The following is a 20455-nucleotide window of genomic DNA, read 5'->3' as shown; positions in this document are numbered from 1 at the left end:
TACCACATTAAAATGTAAAAAAGGTGTGTGTGTGTAATTGTTTATGCTTTAAAGCCACTTTAATGGGCAAAAACATGAAACATTGATGTTACAACCCTTATTTAATATTAACCAGAACAAGAATTATACTGGAACAAACAAAGCCCAAAAAAATAAAAATAAAAATAAGATGGAAAAAAGAATAAACATAAAAACCTTTTTCCTGTAACATTCTTAAAACACACACACACACACACAAAAACATCTATTCTATTTTCCTCTCTCTCTGTCTCTCTCTCTCTCTCACTCACACACACACACACACACACACACACACACACACACACACACACACACACACACACACACACACACACACACACAATTCTCTTAAATTGTCAGAGAAGACTTGAAGCACAAAATAAGGCAAGACTGGGATGATGTTCACATTCGATTCTTTGGTTAAGATATTACAGATTAGTCTAAAAACTTAAAAAAAAAAAAAAAATCCTAAAGGAGAATGTACAACTCAGTTTTTTAATGGAACAGCAACATGTGCTTTCCATAATGTACTGGACAAATGTATATAAATGCACCAATATATGATGCCATAATCAGCTGACTACAGTTAAACGTCACCGATAATGTCTGACATTTAAAATCATATGTACTAACCAGCGCAGGTGAAAGTGGGTTAAAAAAACAAACAAACTGTCAACACCAAGAAGGATGCCATGTGTGGAAGAATAAATGTAAAAGGAGAAATGAAATCCATGACTCCACGTACTGTATATACTAACATTATAAACCTAGAGTGTTTCTACATTACTGACAGAACCTGAGAAAACGTGGAACAGAATAGCCCAGATCTTATTGCACATTTTGATATGGAATTAACGGTTAATTTCACTCCGTGCTGTTCAGAATCTAATGTTGACCAATGGCACACCTTACCACACTCCAAAAATTGAGAGAAATATTTCAATTTTATATTAAAATACATTGTTTGGTTCTTTCTTTCTTTCAAAACACAATGTTTTTTATGAGGAAAATACTCAAGCACCCAGTTAAGTGTAATTGCTTTGGTGATATAATTAATTAGCATGTAGTTCATTGATTAAAAACACTGAGAGATCAAAACCTAGTGTAACACGCTGAGATCTGTTTTGTCCCGCTGTAACCCCATTATGTAATATCAGCTTTGCCCTCTTTGATTTAAACAGTGATACCTGATCTATTGAATCTTCCTGCTCACTCGCTGTTATGGTGAAGGTAGACACAAAAGTGATAAGGCACTCAAAATGAGGGCGAGTAATCGAGTAAAATCATGCATATTCACAATAATCATTATAGAAAAAAAAATGCACTTTGCATATCCACAGAAGCCCATTCCCACCACAGAATAATAATAATAAAACAGCTAATTGTGACTTTATATCACAGTTATGACTCTTTTCCCTCACAATTCCAAATTTACATTTCACAATTCTGAGTTAACATCTCACAATTATGTATTTATAGTTTATATTTCACAAATCAGATTTTTTAGTTTAAATTCTGAGTTTAAATCTCGCAATAGTTTTTTTTCCTGCTACTGAAAAAAAATGTAACTGCGACTTCTCACAATTCTGATTTTTTTTTTCTATAAATTCTGAAAATTACCCAGAATTCTGAGAAATAAAAACATAATCGAGATATTAACTCAGAATTATCACTTTTTTTTTCTCGCAACTCCAATTATACATAATTTTCTCACAAATCACAATTTTTTTTTCTGCGACGATAAAGTAAATAAAAAAAAAAGGGTAATGCCATTTTTTTATTTTAACAATTGCGTTTCTCTCACGATTGCAAGTTTATATCTCACAATTCTGGCCTTTCTACTCAGAATTACGAGTTTATATCTAGTTATGAACTAGTAATTGCCAGTTGCCGAAAAAATTCACTTATATCTTAAAACATTCAGAATTCGTTTTTTTTCCCCCTTTCTAAAAACAAAGTCCAAATTGTGAGATGTGAACACAGAATCGCCAGAAAATGTCCTAGAAGTTGTGAGATTCAAACTCGCAATTATGTTTTTTATTCCGTGGTGAAAACAGGCTTTCACACATATCCACGTAAGACCAGGAGGTAGAAATAGCTCACACATTCGCAAACACAAAAATCAAGCCAAATCGAGAGTAAAAAAGTGTGTGACATTCATGGAACATGAACCCTGAACTTCTGGCAACTTGCGCTTCCCATCACAACAAACATTCAGTGTCTCTTTCCTACACAAAACCATTTTTATTTTCATGACTTACGCATCGTTCTAAACCCAACCTGAGCCCGCGATCTGTCAAAGGTCAGAGGTAGCAAGCTGCTGTGTCTAAATGAAAGACAAACATATGCTATCACAACGTTCCTGATTAGAGAAAACCTTGTATCGACCAGAATTCCTTTCCTTTTCGCTTACAATGGCTTTTAAAAAGACCTTTGTGCCATAGTGTAGTACCATAAACGTGACAGAGTTCACCCACCACAGACATTCAAGACCTCTCCTCCACAAAACAGTAAGAAACAGAATTATCCCTGAAAGTACATTTCCTTTGCTTTTAAGGAACACGGCTACATATACAGCACAGCCTAGTGCAGAGGATCCCGGTTTGTGTTTTATCCACGATTGTGTTCATGAGCTTTAGGTTTGCTTAATTTTCTTCTCCTCAGTTTGTTGGTACGCATCGGACGAACGGCGTCTGGAGGTCATTCAGTCCTTGACGAGTCTGTAAACGTGATACTGTGCTCCGTGATCGCTTGTGGACACCTCGAAGACGAATGCAATGCAAAGCAAAGTCTCTTGTGTGTCTCGGTTTGTGATAACCTGAGGGGGAGAAAAACACATCAGGGGAAAAAGTCGAACAACACTCATTTCAAGGAAAGCATAGCATAGCAAACTTTCATGTTGGATGAGCTTAATGAAATAAGTTTGGAAACATCCCTATTTTGATCTAAACTTTGTCTTATACAACCTAATACATTAATTTTTTTTTTAGCAAGGCAAATAATTGTAAAACATCCCCCTACTGTATTTTTCCTGTGAAATTTTCACTGATTTTTTAGTAAACAAATTAATAAAAACGTGTTATTTCCAAGCATGCTTTAGTTTATCCTACAATCTTTAAAATGAGACAAACATCAATACATAAATAAATGTCTTTACTGTAATTTTTTGTTTGTTTTTAGCAATTTAATGCCCCCTTGTTGAATCAAAGTATTCATTTCTTAACTTTTATAATGCATTCAGGTCTGTTTTGACCCAGTAGATGTCTAAACGCTGCGTAATTTAACAAGGGAACGGAAGTGTTTTTCTCAGACGTAAACATAATTCTGGGACTGATTTTTGTTAATAAACTTATGTATGCCTATTAATGCATCACTGTGGCATCAAAAATTTATCTAACAGTGAAAGCTGAGCAAGCAAAATTTATTAAAATTTATATAAAACTTTTCAGAGTAATATATATGCGGTTTTGCAGAAATAAATATATAGGTTTCATAGATTAGAACTGTTTTTAGCAATCATCAGGTATACATTCAAATTAATTGAATTAAATTATATTCATTAAAAAAGGGTTAATACTGGTAATTCTCAAGATTTATAAATTTCATTCAATTATATATTTAAATATTATATCTCATCTTTATTGAAATATATCTCATAACTTTGGAACGACACTTTCAAATAATTTTTCAAATTTTGAATTAAAATGCAGTAATAACATGGTAACATTAAAAACTACATTTAGAAGTTGAACTGATCTGATACATAATGGTTTCCGTTCAAACATATTAATCTACGACTATTTTATAAAACAGCGATTCTTCAGGACCCGAAATATATGAAAATAGTATGCAGATTTACAATGAAATTTCTGAATGTAACAAATAGGCATTAGTCAGTATTTAACTAATGAAGTCCCTCTGTTAAAATCGATTCCTTTTCCTGTCATTCTGATTCAACATCCTTTGGGGCATTTGGCCAATTCACACCTATGCATTAAAAATAGTCTTGCCTGCAGTATAGTGAAGTTCTCCAGGACGCTGTTCATCATGTATTTCTCAGGCAGGTGCTTGAGTTTATGGATGAAGTTGATCATGTATTCACACATGGGTGAGCGATGGATCCGGTAAACGTACCTCCCGCCCTCTACACGCGCATACTCCGTCTAGGGGTCAAAAAGTCAAAGTATTTAACCTGTTTTTTTGCCTGAAACTGACCATGTATAGTAGATGACAAAAAACACAGCTATGAATAATTATAACTCACCTCGACTTTCTCTACAACCTGTTTCCCAAATGAACAGACTTTAGTGGAGACAGTGATGGTCATGTTTTCAGCGCTGCTGTACTGACTGCTGACCCCATAGAACGAGCCTGCGCCATCCTGAACATTACTGCTGTTCAGATCAGCCTGAAACACATTACAGGAAAAACCTGTCTGAAAATGTGTCACATACAGTAGACCCATATCTAACACTAAACTGTATCTCACACTTTTCAGAAAAGTGGAACAATGTCAGTACAGATCAACGTGTATTTGTGAAAACCCACCCAGAACTTGACCAGAAAGAAGGCGTTCTGTGGGCCTTTCTCATACAGCTCCTTCAGCCCTCCCTTCCTCTCTGGAAACTTGTCGTAGATCTGACGGATGTCCACGGCCTCCAGGAGAGGGTCTGTGTACGAGGGGTTAGTCTGGGCGATGTGGACGAACAGGTGCTTGCTGTACTGTGGATTAATAGGTGAAGATGTAACCCTTATTGCGCTTTCAAATGCATGGAATGTCACCATTCCTGAAACATACGTATATTTTTCTGTCAGTGAAAGTATTGCTATTGTTAACCACGATTATTGAAAATATTTAGGTTAATTCGGTAACTGAAATAAAGCAGAAATACAATTTTATTCAAAAACTAGATGTAAAAATTTAAATGGAAATCAGAAGTACTAAAACTACTAAAACTAAAATAAAATGAAAGCTAAATAGAAATATTAAAAAATTAGACAATAATGAAAATAACAAAAGCACATCGAGTTATTTATGGAGCCCCGCACATGACATTCAAGAAAAAAGAAATCAATTGTCTGCACGATTTACTATTTCGTTCTCTTGATTTAGAAATCGTGTTCATCATTTAGCAAATCGAGGGAATGAATTAGTAAATCGTGCGAACAATTTAGCCTACTTTTTTTTCCTGCATGCCATGTGCGGGGCTCCATAGTTATTAAAACCTAAACTAAAATTAAACTTTAAAATGAAAATAAAAAATAAAAACTAATTCAACATATTGATAAACACTACAATAACAATAACTAAACTAGAGTAACAAGGCTTGAAGACAAACTTTGACGTTGGCTTGGCAAAGCCTTGCCTGAAATTTTCATATAGTTTAAAAAAAAGATTTCAGAATGCTTTTTATCATGTTTCTAGCATGTTTTTTTTTTGTTTTGTTTTTTGCATTAGTAGCACACATGCATCTCAGAGATGTCTATTTGATGTGTGTGCTCTGAAAGACACATTTTTCATGTTTACGCATGTTCAATGTTTCTAGAATGCTTCCTGTCATATGTTGACATTACAAATGTTATGAATGAGCTCAAGTGCCCCAGAAAAGGGTATGAATACAATGAAATCATTTGAGGTTCTTACTTCTAATACATTTGCAAAGTTGTTACAAACCTGTTTTGTACCTTATTATGGTGTATGGAGTGTCAATTGGTGTAGAAAAAGTGATTTAAGTATGGTTTGCTCTGCGAACAGGATTTTAAATGCACTTAGCGTCAGAAGGTTTTGTGTATCTACGTCGTGCACTTAAAATCCTTGAATGCACGGCAAACCATTGATTAATGCAATATTGTAATCCTTTACTTTTAAAAGTAACTTCTCCAAACACTGTGTATGTATGTATGTGTATGCGTTTCTGTGTTTTAGCATGTTGCTAGTATGCTACTATCATGTTTTAAAAAACATCCTAGAAACTCTCAGCACTAGCTTAACCACCCGGAACACCGTACTACATACTAACATGCTAAAACCATTCAGAACAACACAGAAACCACACAGCACCCTTACACACTAGCGTTAGCATCTAATATACTCTGCAGTAGTGGGACTCACAGTGTCAGGGTCTCTCTGGAGCTCCATGAAGGCAGAGTACTCCAGCATGCGTAGTTTAGAGGAGGCAATGGTCCGGTCCTGCCACACAGGCATGGCAGAGGCGCTCGGGGGTAACTGCTCATAACCTGTGGAGAAAACCTGCTGGTTTAGTCTGAGCTCAGTGTAGGGTTGATATAACCCAAGCTCTGCTCTTACTTGACATGGGTGTAGGCAGTGGAGGCTGAAGGGTGGAGTATGGACTCGGTGCAAAGGGTTTGATGCTAGAAAAACACAGAGACAGATCAGCAGGATCTCACAAGAACACTGAGATCAGACCAGATGTCAGAAATACTCACTCCTGAGAAGGTCCAGGCTGTCCTGGGATGGGGCCGGGCCAAAACTAGACAACAAAACAGAGGACAATGTGAGTTTGAAGGTTACGTTAGAGAATTGGTCGAAAGAGAGAGACTTGAACTCTGAACTAACCCGGGCTGGAGGAGGATAGGGGTGCTGAGGAAGAAGAGGCAGCTGACTCTTCATCACACTGGCAGAAACGATCTGAGCGGAGGAGAGAGCGGCCATGTTCTGCATGGCTTTGTCTTTGGAGACCTGATCCTGAGAAAGACACCAGAAAAGCTCATTAGATGCACAGTTTCAATGGGAAGAAAGATGAACCATTTGGAGCAAAACCTGGATTGAAGGAAACATCAGAACTTTCATAATACCACATCTAAGATTAATTCATCTACTGGATTTTTTTTTATTATTAAAATAATCTATAAAATTATATTCATATTTTATATAAATTATATATGGACACAATAAGAACATTGTCGACGATAAAGTAATTTTACTAATGTCTAACTAATAATCTGCATTCAATAACAATAATATTACTTATGTAATGTAATGTAATAATAATAATAATAATAATAATATATCATTAATAACAGTATTTCTACCATTTGACAAGTTTGAGGATCAGTAAAAAAAAAAATATATATTTCAATTAATATTAACAACAACAACAACAAAAAAGCTGTTCTTTTGAACTTTCTATTCATCAAAGAATCATGAAAAAATGTATCACGGTTTCCACATAAATATTAAGCAGTTTCCGACATAATAATACAAATATAACAATAAAAGCATATCAGAATGATTTCTGAAGGATTGTGTGACACTGAAGACTGGAGAAATGATGCTGAAAATACAGCTGTGCATCACAGGAATAAGTGACATTTTTAAAAAGAAAACAGCAATTTGTAACAATATTTATTCAGCATTCAAAATGCATTAAAAAATAACAGTTTTTATCTTATGTTTTATTAAATAAATGCAGCCTCAGTGAGAAGACTTCTTTAAATAATTAAATAAATAAATTGATTAATTAATAATAAAAAAAACATACTGACCCCAAACTTTTGACCATTAATGTAATATTAGTGCAAGATCTGCATGCTAAACTGAATTGTTTAAGCAAACATGCAAAAATCATGCTTCAAAGGGCACGTGATGCGTGATATCGTGATATGCATATGAACCAGCCACCCAAAATATAAATAAAAAGACAATATCACACAGAAAACTTGAACAGCATAAACATTCACTGCATGTAAAGGCAGCGTCATTCGGTTGACAGAGAGAAGAAGAAAAAAAAAAAGACAAGGAAAAATAAAAGAAGCCAGAAATCTGAAAGTGTCCCAACCAGAAAACTGTCACAGATAAAGTGTCTTAAACATTGCCAAGGAATGCAACGGAAACCACCTTTTAGAGTTAAGTCCATGTCTGAATTTAGCATAAAATGTTCCTCAACTATTTTAGAACATACTTACAAAATAACTATTGATATAATACCACCTTACAATTAATGACAGAATGAAACACTTTCAAAATACATTGCAGCGTTCTGAGTTTGCAGCTATAACAAATAAAGATGTAAGCCAAAACTGAAATGGAGAACAGTAGTAAAAGGTTGCTCAATTCATCCACGCTGTGAGACGGGTGACACTAGCAGCCAAAGCACTGAACTGCACAAACTGAAAGCTGAGCGTCTGCAGGTGTCTGTGCGGATAAAGCTCTGCGGCCAAGCGGACTACAAAACATTTCACTTACCAAGTTCATGGCCTAAAATTGAAAGGAAGAGAAACTGTTATAAATGCTGTTGAGACAAACAGATCAGATGACACACTGATCAAAGACTCTGAGAGGCCAGTGCTTTCTCCTCTGATGCTGTGTGTTCACAAATCACAGAGAAGTGCTCTCGAGCTTCTCCACCGAACAATCACTAGAACGGCTGCCTTTCATTTACTGCTGGAAAAAACAACCTCCATTTAAGAACAATCACCGTTCTCCATTTCAAGGAAGTCCTGCGTTTACTTCCCCCTCATAAAGCTGAACCATTAACCATGCAAAAACATCAACATACTAACAAACTATTATTCAATAAGCAAATAAATGATTAACTGTGAAAAACATTTTGGACATAAATAAATGAATAAATAAATAATTTAAATATAAACATTTTGGACATTATAGTGTGATGAATAAAGAAATACATAAAAAAAATAATTTTCGGGATTAATTAAATATAAACATTTTGGACATTGTGGTGTGATAGATAAATAAATAAATAAATATTTTGGAATTAATTAAATATATACATTTTGGACATTATAGTGAGATAAGTAAATAAATAAATATTTTTGGGAAGTAATAAAATATAAATATTTTGGACATTACAGTGTGATAACAAAAAATAAATGAATAAATATTTTATTTTAATTAATTTAACAAATATTTTGGACATTATAGTGTGATAATAAATAATTCATAAACATTATAAGGTGGTTACAATTATAATTAGAAACTTTTGAATTATACAGGCAACTTATAAATAATAATAATAATAAAAAAAAACTACTAAGTGAAGGGGGGAAATCAAAGCAAAACAAAACAAGACAACAACCAAGTAGTCTGTTTCTACTTTGTTGTTGTTTTTGGTGGAAAATTACTTCCAAATGAGAATTATAAAAGCAAAGCAATTCATCAAAACAATACAAGTATTACTACTAGACCTAAACATAAACTTGGATAGTACAATGTTTCATTAGAGTTAACATATGAATATCACAGAAAGTAAAGATGAGTATAGGTTTGAGTGTGAGTCTGGTTCACGTTAGCAATACAACTAGAATGCAATGCAATATTCAGTCAACCGCCAGTGGGCGCCATTACATTGCAAGCATGCTGCTCAATTCCATCAAAATGTATGTTTTAATGAATGTCTGTTCACAGCGACAGTTACATTGTGCTACATATAAGCCGAACATCACAAGTCATTTTTAACATTTAGTGTGCTACAGATAGGAAGGGTTGGTGAATTTAGGAAAAGCCAGTTTTCAGCAGTCAGAGCAGAGCAGACTGCAGCGAGGCGCATACCTTCAGCTTAGACTGAATCTCGCGAGACTTTCTCCGCGCAAGAACCTGCAGATGGCTAGACACCTGCAGGAAGGAAGTCAGAGGAGGGAGAAAGAAAGAAAGGAAGGAAGGAAGGGAGAAAAGAAAAGAGAAACATTGAAAAGAAGCCACTAGGTGGCAGAACATCCATACCTTGATGCCTACTTGATATTCCCGTATTTTCTTCCTGGCTAACACCTGCATGTGACTAGACACCTGAGGCAAAACAGGGCCACAGACATTTGACATCATCCAACACAAATTTATGTCATAACAACATCTGTCAAAATGACCAATGAGTCATAGAGTACAAGAAAACAGCACATTTACATTTGCACTGCTTCAGAATTGGCAAAGAATAGATGTTAGACCTCAGCTACAGATATAGGCAAATAATAAATTAATAACATTTTCTGTTTATTTAAAGGTGCAGTGTGTAATTGTTAGCGGCATCTAGTGGTAAAGTTGTGAATTGCACCCAGCGGCTCAGGCCCCCGCTCACCCCTCCCTTGAGAGAAGCTACGGTGGCCTACACAGGTAAAGATGTCGTAAAGACAGCAGAGAGCAATGAGATTTCTTTACAAAAGTTAATCAAGGAATTATATTTAATCCTTCAATAAATCGTTGGCATTGTGAATGTTAATGTACTTGTTCATAATTGTGTCAGCGTTTTATTGCAAGAACAGCAAAGTGACGAAACGCGCTCTGTAGAGCAGTTTGTCCATTTAAGGCCACTGTACAAACATGTATGTAGATAAAAATAGCTCAATCTTAGGTAATAAAAACATAACTGTTCATTAAGTAAGGTATTTATACACTTCTGAAAACATTGTTTTGTACATTATATTGCATTCATGTAAATATATTGTTGTAAATATTACACATTGCACCTTTAAAGTTTCTATTTATAGTGCAATATTAAAAGTGCATTACATACTTTTTTTTACTTATAGTTTTGCACCTAAAGAACTATTCAAGTGTTTTGCCAGATATGCTTACATTTAACTCATTAAGTTTTAGTGTATCATATTTAAGGATGGTTTCCCCTAAGGGAATACAAATATTAATCCCATAAATAATAATAATTATAAATTAATAAATCATGTTATAAATGCGCCTGTGAATAGGATATTTTCTCATAATAATGAAATTTTATGTCATTAAAATTACATCTTTTATCGTAATAATGAGATTTTATGTCGTTAAGACAAGATAATTACCTCGTTAAAATAATAAAAAAAAAAAGAATCTCGTAATAGCAAAATATTGTCATAATAAGATGTTTTTCCTATTATAAAAGTGGTTACATTAGTAAGCATACATGAGAGAGCTAAACCATTGTCCACGCTGAAATACACTACATACATTACATTTTATTATTACTATTAATAATCTAAACATAATGTAACCATATATATCTTCTATAGGTAATAGGAAAAACATTTTTTATATTTTTTTTAACATTAGGTCGTTTTAATGAGAAAATATATGTTGTTTTAGCGAGATTATCTCATTTTAGCGACCATGTCTCGCTATTACGAGAGAAGGTATCATTTAAAAATATGTTGTTTACTAGAATAGATGTTGCAAGATAATTACAAGAAACTATGTAATTTTAATGACAATCTCATTATTATGAGAAAAAAATGTAATTTTAACAACAAAACATCTCATTATGAAAAAATTTCATTTTAACGACATAATATCTCGTTATGACGAGAAAAGATGTCATTTTAAATGACATAACATCTTGTTATTATGAGAATAGACATCGTAAAAATGACATATCTCATTATTACAAGAAAATATGACATTTAACAACATAACATCTCTATTACGAGAATAGATGTAGTTTTAATGACATAACATCTCGTTATAATGAGAATAGATGTCCTTTTAACAACAACATCTCCTTAATAACAAGAAAATATGTTGTTTTAATGACATAACATCTCATTATTATGAAAGAAAAATTGTAATATAAACGACATATCTCGTTATTACGAGAACAGACGTTGTAAAAACGACATAACATCTATGTCATTTAATAATGATATGTTAATCTAGGTTATTGACATAATTGAGTGGGAAAAATGTGCGTTATGCAGCAATGTGTCATGGTACATAATGGCAACAATTACTGAAAATGATAAAATGATAAAATCAATAAAAGGTTCGCTGCTATTTCAACCAGTGAAACAAGAACACTTAAAAACAATGACTTGAATAAGCCAAAATAATAAATAAATTACTGAATCAATTACAAGCATCATAATGTAATTAAGCCAGAATAAAGTGATAATCTTTGACTTTGATATCACTTCTGTCGTACCGATCTAAACAAGTGGTAATAGAAACTGTCACATTACCTGTTTGCGTGTGCGGGTTTTTCCGGTCCGCAATTTTATGTATCTTGCTATCAGCTCATTACGACCTGCAAAGGCATCAATAAGAAACACAAGATTAGCATAAATGCAAAAATACACAATGCTGACTTACGCACATAGCATCAGTGGAGCATCAGTAATATTAATCACGAAGAAACTGAAAATTGTTTTGATATAAAAACATTTAAGACTTCATATCTTAATGTTGATAAATAGTTTTTCCTTTGCAGTAGCTTAACTGGTAGAGCACTGTACTCCCAACTAATGTTACTTTCGTCAATGAAATGTATGACTTAATATCGTCGTCAACAAACCTTTATCATGTGACGAAAAACAGACGGAAGGTAAATGCTGAAACTGGACTAGACTAAAAAGAGTATGAACATGACAAAAAATTAATAAATAAATAAATAAAAATACTAAAATGACAGTGTCACACAAAGACTAGACTCAAACTAAAATTAAAACAGGCCGCAAAAAACAACAATACACCCAACAAAAGGTCATGGGTCCAATTCCCCCCCAAAAACCATTAATTGCTACAATGTTTCGTTACGTGACTCCCAAATGAATAAATACTGATATTTTCCTCGTCACATGTATTTAACCCTTTTAAATAAAGCTGGTGGGAGAGCAGACTCCTATACACAGAAAAGCAGATGGAATTCTGTAATGCCTTTACCAGCAATATCACAGTAGGGTGTAAAGTCTCCAATGAGACCATTAGTTTATTAATAGACCATTGAAAGACAAGGCTTGTGACAGTTGAGTCAGGTGGTATGGGTGGTGACACCATGTGTCAGGACGCTGACCAATCAAGTTACTCTGACTGGACAAATGTTTTCTTAAAAAGAGCAAGTTATTAAACAAGTACAGTAATAAATGGGTTGTTGTAATGGGATTAGAATTATGATATTGGAAAAAAGGGATGGAAACCAAGGAAGATGTGTGAGGAGATTGGGGTAGAGAGATAAAAAAGATTTCATTTCATTCGGTTTATAAAGGGTTGACCTTGTGAACAGCTGTGCAAAGTTTCAACTGTGAATCTGTCTTGACACCCCCACCTCCCAAAGGCATCCCACTCACTGACAGCCGGACCACCTGAACCCAACATAGGAAACCCTGCTCCCTTACTGCAAGCCATATAACGCCAGGGACTCGTATACAAGCATGCTGCCAGCAAACAACATGTTTGGACATTGTGAACGTGCAAACAAATGAAAAGATCTGTGATAAGACAACCCAAATATAAATAAAGCAGCATGCTCCTCTACATGCTGCAGAACATGCCAGAGTCGTTTAGGTGACAGATTTAGTTGTTTTTTGGGCATTTATATTTCTAGAAGGATCAGCGGGTGCTGAAATCATGTTAAATGCATGCTCGCTTTTGATTTTCAAAATGGCTGACATTCAGTGTTGAGGGGAGGGAAAGGGGGCACAGTCACTTATTTGGAGGGCATGACCGCAAATGCCCCCCACTTCCCTTGGCGCTGACCCAGTTGGAGAGTTTAGATGATGTGAGCGTTTAATAATAAGATGATATGAGAGATGTCCAGGGTTTTGTCACACCAACTAGAGCAAATTAGAGCCTCTTCTGTTTAATTGAATTATCTATTACTGATGAAATGACAACATATGCGAATGTCTAACAGGATTAACCATTCAGACAGCCTTGGTGAGAGAGAAACATCCAGACAGTGAAAGACAGAACACGTGTAAAAGAGAAGGCAAACATCTTCTGTTCCAGACATACAGAGGAGACTCTGATAGAGAGACAAAGAGACAGAGTCTGGCTCATTTCCGGCGATATTTTATCTCACGTGTTTTTTTCTTGTGTTTTGACCAACGTGAATTACCGTAGATGCTCTTACGACGCGCATGTTTGATATATTTGCTTCCCGGCAAAGAAATAATAATAATAAAAAAATAATAAAATCAAGAGCCAGATCACGTAAACTGTTAATACTGGCTAATGTTATATCAGCATCAGGTAAGATTACTCACGGTCATTTATTCACTCAGTTACATAATGTTTTAATTGCAGATGTACCTTTATGAAAATTAAACATGGGTTTAGCCTACTACTACTCTCAAAAAAAAAAGAAAGAAAACCACACATTAACATGGTTTTACTATACTAGCCATTTAATATTTAGCATTTATTGTGTAATACTACTAATGGTAATCAATCCGAATGACTATCGCGCGTGATCTCTGTGACGCCCAGATGCACAAAACATACCCTCCCCACCTCTGTAACAAACACGGAGATGCTAGTCCCATCCATATTGTGTGACCGCCATTTAACTCATGCGGTGCAACACATCTCCTTCACATAGAGTTGATCAGGTCGTGATTGTGGCCTGTGGGATGTTGGCAGGGTCGTAGCCATCTTTTCAGAAGTGAGGGGGGCAGAAATTACATATAATACATTACAATATACCATTAACTAACACAGATTTAGACAGAGTTGTGAACAATATTCGAGAGAAATAGAGCAGCAGTGCACAATAACGACACATATACACACAGACACACACAGACACACACACACACATACATACATACATATATATATATATATATATATATATATATATATATATATATATATATATATATATATATATATATATATATATATATATATATATATATATATATATATATACATACACATACTCCCTACTCTTTTTCGAATGACATCCTGGGGTTTTTAATGACCACAGAGAATCAGGACCTCAGTTTAACATCTCGTATGAAGAATTGCGCTTTATACAGCGTAGTGTCCCTGTCACTTTACTGAGGAGTTAGGACCCACACAGATTGCAGGGGGAGCAGCTCCTGCTGGTCTCACTAACATCTCTTCCAACGGCAACCTATGCCGCGTTTCCACCTAAATTACCTGTAACATTTGTACCAGGAACTTTTTTCCCCAGGAACTTTTTACCCCCCAGACCTGTTGCTTCCTGCATTTCCACCGCAGTGTAAAGTACCAGGAAGATTAGGCAAACAGTCTGGTGACGTAGGTCTGCCCGTGTTTCACAATACAAAGTATGCTGATTTTGAACTTGCATCCTCTGTAGTTCAGACATTGTGCATTCGACTCGTGAGTGTGATGTCCACGACGACACAAATCCGGTAAATCTGCAAACAGCAGCGTACTTGATAACATCAGTCAGCTCGCCTTGACTACTCCAATTTTCCTCTCTGTATATTTAGAATAGAACGAAATTGAATATCAAATACCACTGCCTCCTTTTGTTTTCATTTAAACATAATAACAGCTGCAGAAATGTACTTAGTTCAGGGAACGAAATATTATATAAATTTGCCTTTTTTATTTTCATTTTAACGTCTAGATAAATTGAATACAGGCCAAAGATAACCTGTTAGATTTACCCAAAATGAATTTTATGTTTAACCACAGAGACATCAGAGCCAGTGGCACATATCAGAAGAACTGGCCGAGGTGAGGCTGCTCTCTGCGGATAACACAATAACAGTAATATTTTGAAAACGATCTGAATAAATGCTGCGTGAACTCAACCAATGCTGCGTGAACTCAACCAATGCTGCGTGAACTCAACCAATCAGCGTGTTTAGCGCCCAAGTCCCGCTCCCGAAAGTTCCGGAGCTTTGAAAAAGTACCACCTCGCCAGCAGGGACTTTCTGAGGGGCATTTTTGTACCCGGAACTTTGTTTAGTTCCTGGTTCCTGCGGTGGAAACACACCAAGCACCAGGCCAAAGTCCCTAGCTCCTGGGTAAAGTTCCTGCGGTGGAAACGTGGCACTAGTTCTCACAGGAAGTCCCCCATCCAGGTACTCACCAGGCTCAACCCTGCTTAGATTCAGTGGGCAACCTGTCTTGGGCTACAGGGTGATATGGATGCTGTAATAGTATAATGATGTATAATCGAATAGTAGAATTGTTAAATGTTGGGCAGAATTTAATCAAGTTGTTTCCTACTACTGAAGCGGTAGCCCTGTGGTTAACATTCTTTAAAGTACCTCAGACATGTTGATGCTACTTGGCCACACAGGAGATTTAGTTATCAATTCCGTCTGCATTGTGTCCCTGTACCTTCCCCCTTAGCTTTCTGCCTGAAAATAATTATATTAAAAAAAAAAGATTAAAACTGTAGTCTACCAGGCAAAGCTTACAGAAAAGCAAACCCAACCCTCCAACAAGGGCTCTTTACAGCAACCCCCGAGTACAAAGAGTAACTCTTTTCATCTCATTGAAAGTGAAAATTGTGCACCTGCCTTTTTTTTCAGGAGATTTAAAGGCTGACCGTTCCACTGACACAGTGCTGAGTATAAAAAGGGCCAGTTAAACATCCGCTTCATATCAACGTCTGCATAAATACTCCTGCAGATCTCACTGAGACTGCGCCAATGGAAAGTGCTGATTTGCTCCCAGATTCCTCTAAACTACATCCAGGAAAAGCAGGAGTGAAATGAAACCTGTTTGCACACATTTATCCCCCTCAAAAAAGCTCTCCTTAACTGATTTGGCCTATTCTCCTTTCCTGAAATCAGAACAGAAAACTTGTGCTGCAGCTTGCATAAGTACGTGAGACAGATAGTTTCACCCATGGAAAAGTGTTTTCACGTTTTTGGGCCATATTGACAGGTATGTAAAGGTGAACCCAGGCTTGAGCTCTTATTTTCACTTATATTTGCCCTGTTGACATAACCATTTGGAAGCGCTAAACTAATTGCAATGTCTTTTGGACTTGCCCTCTTGGTCGCTTGTCAAGAAGTCTGTAAAAAGCAAGCAGTGAGGATGATGATTAGCACCTTGTCTCTTCTGGTTTCCCTCTCTTTAATGGCCATTTTTCACCTTGACACTTTCCTCCCAAAGTTTACCCTGGTTAACCCTCCATCCCACCAGATGTGTATGTTTGTTGAACAAAACCACCTGCATTTTAACAGCTTTCCCACAACCCACCTGCTAACGTTGGCCCACAGTAAAAGACTGGAAACTTACAGTCAAAGGAAAGACCAAACCAAACCAATGGCCAATCAAAAACAGGTTCCATGCCATTTAAATAAGTTTCTCACAGAACCAGTGCCAGTCTATTGGCATCATATATTCTTATTTTTCATCTCATGATTCTCAGACAATACATGTGCTGTATTATGTTCCAACAAATCTCAAGGTAATGAGATTTCCATATGTTGTAGTTCCTTGAAGTTTTCAGTGGGGACACTAGACTGGAAACCTCCTCTACGACAATCATCACCTGAATGAAGACTCCAAATGTTCGTACTGGTAGATCCTCAAGTTCTCCCACACTTCTACATCTATTAACTTCTAAGCTTTGACCAGTTTGTCTTTGAATGTTAACCTATTTTAAAATACACAAAGAAAATGTTCTTCATATTTCACTCGCTGACACAATGCTATTCCTTTGCTTTATACTGACATCTGGTGATATGGATGGTGACATCTATAAAAACAAATTAAATTAATCATTTAAAATGGATAGATTATCAAGTTGTTCATCATTAAATACATTTTTACATGACAGAAAGTGCCTGATACGATGTATGTGAGAACAAGTAAGTGCAGTTCAGCTGCCCAGCTTAACATGGCACATGGAGGGGTGATCCGCCCCATTAATTATAAAATATATTTTTTTAGGCTATGACTGGATACTTCATCTCATGCGAGTACAACAGACACACCTACTACTGTAAAAACACTCATCTTTTAAAAAGGCATGAAAATAATAAAATGATCTTACAAAAAGAAAATCTAACATGTTAAAGCACCCATTTTTTGTGACCTTTAACCAGATTGTAAAATGTTTTAACCTTATTGTAAAGTGTAACAAATATCTTCATAGGTAAAGATAAGACTTATTTTAGAAAGTGCACAATCGTTTCGTTAGTGTACTTTTAAGTTGCAGCAAAGTGATAACTAACATATGCATTTTAGCTATGACATACATTTGGAACAATAAATGTGTCATATTTAACACATTTTCTAGAACTGTATGTTGTGGAAGATGATAGACAGAAACTTGAATTGCCTACAAAAGAAAAATATTTCTTGAGATTAAGGAAAATACGCTCACTCAGTAACGTAAGAATATTAGTCACTAGCAATATTCATAAATATAACAATTATGACGTAGATATGCAAAGGCAATAATTGCCAACAGTACATAATAAATATGTGTGTGAGAGTTCATTTCTGGAAGATCCTGTCTGAGCCATTGGCAATCCGGCAGAACATGTTTTGACTTGTTCTGAAACAGATACGAACACACACCTAAATTGTCAAAATATGCGAGTTGGAGCACGAGACAACTGGACAGTTGGTCCATCTTCACTGTGAGAGATCAAAAGGTCAAAAATGTCTTCAAATGATGCAAACTCACAATACCACTTCAGGCTAGCACTTATCTGAAGTGTAGAACATCTAAAGAACACAGCTTCTGGAGCGTTTATGTATCTCTCAGTGAAGTTAAGCCTTCTAATACTTTAAAACAAGGAAGGGCAGTGTACATACCCTGACCTTTGACCACTCCTGGAGAGCAAATCTCCACCCACTGGGACTTAAGTTCTCAACCTTTACTCCTCCACAGATCCCTAGTCTTAATTTTTTTGCTTTCCTTAACACTTTCCCTTATTTAAACCAATAGTTGACTCAAAAATGTAAATTTAATAGGAATATAACAAGCCAGATTTGAACCTGCATCATCCACCATGGCACAATATTCACTAAGCACTGTGCCACAGTCCAGACATTTCCTAGGGAACATTTTCACCAATCTCTTGCAAACGAGCTTTGCTATGTCATTCATCTCACAGATGGGGGAGCAGAAGTTCTCCATGACGAGGATCCATCACATCTGGGAAGCTCGTGCAACTGAGATAATGCCCTCACGTGAAAACAGTCAAATGGTAACTATCAACAGGCTCAATAAATGGCTACTACTAACATAACAGGATGCGTAATGATTAACAGAGCCACAAATTAGCCTAACTCAGAAAAGACATTGAGATCATTCGCTAAGTGTTAGCATTGATGTATTATTTCTCAAACACTTTTGACACACTGGCGATAAACTAAAATGATTGCAGGTCGAGACTTTAAACAAGAAACTTGGCAAGACATCACAGGTGCAGGATTATAGCAGCCAGACTCTGGATGGGAAAATCGAATTGTTTAACCAGTCTTCCCATGGCGCAACAAGAGTGAACTTTATTAGAAAAGCTGCTTTCTGTTAGAAAAACAATTTTTGCAGTGAGTAATGAAGCTCTGAGGAACATTAACGGCCGCTAAATGCTAGCAATGATGATCAGGACAAACTAAAACATGATCCTTCAGTTTCCACAGCACACCTGAGACAAATTATTCCTAGTGTAACATAGGAAAAACAAAACATAGTAAGCTGCATATAATGACATATAGAATTTTAATGCATCTAAAGAGTGTTCATGGCATAAAAGATGACATTTATTTCAGCTTTGATAATACAATAATTTGTGATTGAATAACAATGTTAATTTAGCATCATGCTAATGCTAAACTCTACTGAAATCTCTATGTGGTCGATGTGAGGAACACTATTCCAAATATTTGAGCATGATAATGAAAGGTGTTGCTTATGTACAGTGTTTCATATCAGTCATATACAAGGTCCCATGACCGTTAGCATGTTTTGCTACAACATAACAAAGTAGGTATGTTTTATAACAGAGCAAACACAAGATGGTCCAGCGGATTATGAAAATCAGGATTCTGGATTCATTCTTTGGTTTAGTCTTACTTTACTTAATAGTTTTCAGATATCTAGTGGTAATTCCTCACTGCAACTTTACTAAAATGTCTTCAGCAAACTCTGAGAGAGCAAACACAATCCACAAAGTCACTAGGGCAGTTCTCTCTTGCCTGCCTGCATCAGATAGCCAGACTATTTTAGTGCTGTCTAGTCAAAGTATACATTGCGGCCAGTGAACTTGTGTGCACTGGGGGTGGAAGAGAGACGGGGGCATATCAGGAGACTGGCAGGAGTATCGTAACGGAATGGGGCTGTTGGTAAAGAGAGCTGAAGGGCGTGATCTTGTCATACGGAGGGAACAGAGCAGGCCCAAGGGCCTCTGTGTGATAACGTAAGCTACCACAAAAGGACAAAATGCCTGGCTGTTGAAACAAACCTTCTTCATCTGTTGTGAGGGGGATTAGAGCTTGTGTGACAGACGTGGGTGGAGTATTATCGTGGAGGACAAGGCCGCAGAGTTGTGGAATGTGTGTCCCCTTCCAGCCAAAGGGAAAACAAAAGAATGTGGGCCGGTCTCCATAAGCCTTTTCTACAGAGAGGGTCAAAGGTCAAATTACCACCAAGCCAAATGAGCTCATTTGTGTGGCCGATCATATAATAAATCCTGATGCGTACCACAACTCTTTAACAAAAGGAATAGGGGTAGGTCATAAAGTCGAATTTATCTATGTTACATAAACTAATCCATAGTAGTAATC

At 36.0% G+C, this 20455-nt stretch overlaps 1 protein-coding gene across 2 annotated transcripts in view; it reads right to left on the bottom strand.

The window, feature by feature from the left end:
- Nucleotides 1-82: 82 nt before the first annotated feature.
- Nucleotides 83-20455, bottom strand: part of LOC128011971 (transcriptional enhancer factor TEF-5) — a 35315-nt gene continuing 14942 nt past the window's right edge. Inside the window, exons 3-12 of one of the 2 annotated variants that reach the window (XM_052594807.1) lie at nt 11941-12005; nt 9725-9787; nt 6599-6727; nt 6469-6512; nt 6329-6393; nt 6134-6258; nt 4570-4743; nt 4286-4429; nt 4032-4184; nt 83-2839 (exon numbers count right to left, since the gene is read on the bottom strand). In XM_052594807.1, coding sequence (XP_052450767.1) covers nt 2726-2839; nt 4032-4184; nt 4286-4429; nt 4570-4743; nt 6134-6258; nt 6329-6393; nt 6469-6512; nt 6599-6727; nt 9725-9787; nt 11941-12005 — 1076 coding nt within the window. In that variant the 3' untranslated portion in view covers nt 83-2725. Of the gene's footprint in view, nt 2840-4031; nt 4185-4285; nt 4430-4569; nt 4744-6133; nt 6259-6328; nt 6394-6468; nt 6513-6598; nt 6728-9553; nt 9617-9724; nt 9788-11940; nt 12006-20455 lie in introns of both variants that reach the window. The other variant, XM_052594808.1, reaches the window with a different exon arrangement.

The sequence above is a fragment of the Carassius gibelio genome, chromosome B23 (assembly GCF_023724105.1).
Source record: "Carassius gibelio isolate Cgi1373 ecotype wild population from Czech Republic chromosome B23, carGib1.2-hapl.c, whole genome shotgun sequence".
NCBI lineage: Eukaryota > Metazoa > Chordata > Actinopteri > Cypriniformes > Cyprinidae > Carassius > Carassius gibelio.
The sequence above is the reverse complement of the archived record's forward strand: the minus strand, read 5'-3'. Positions and strand labels throughout refer to the sequence as shown.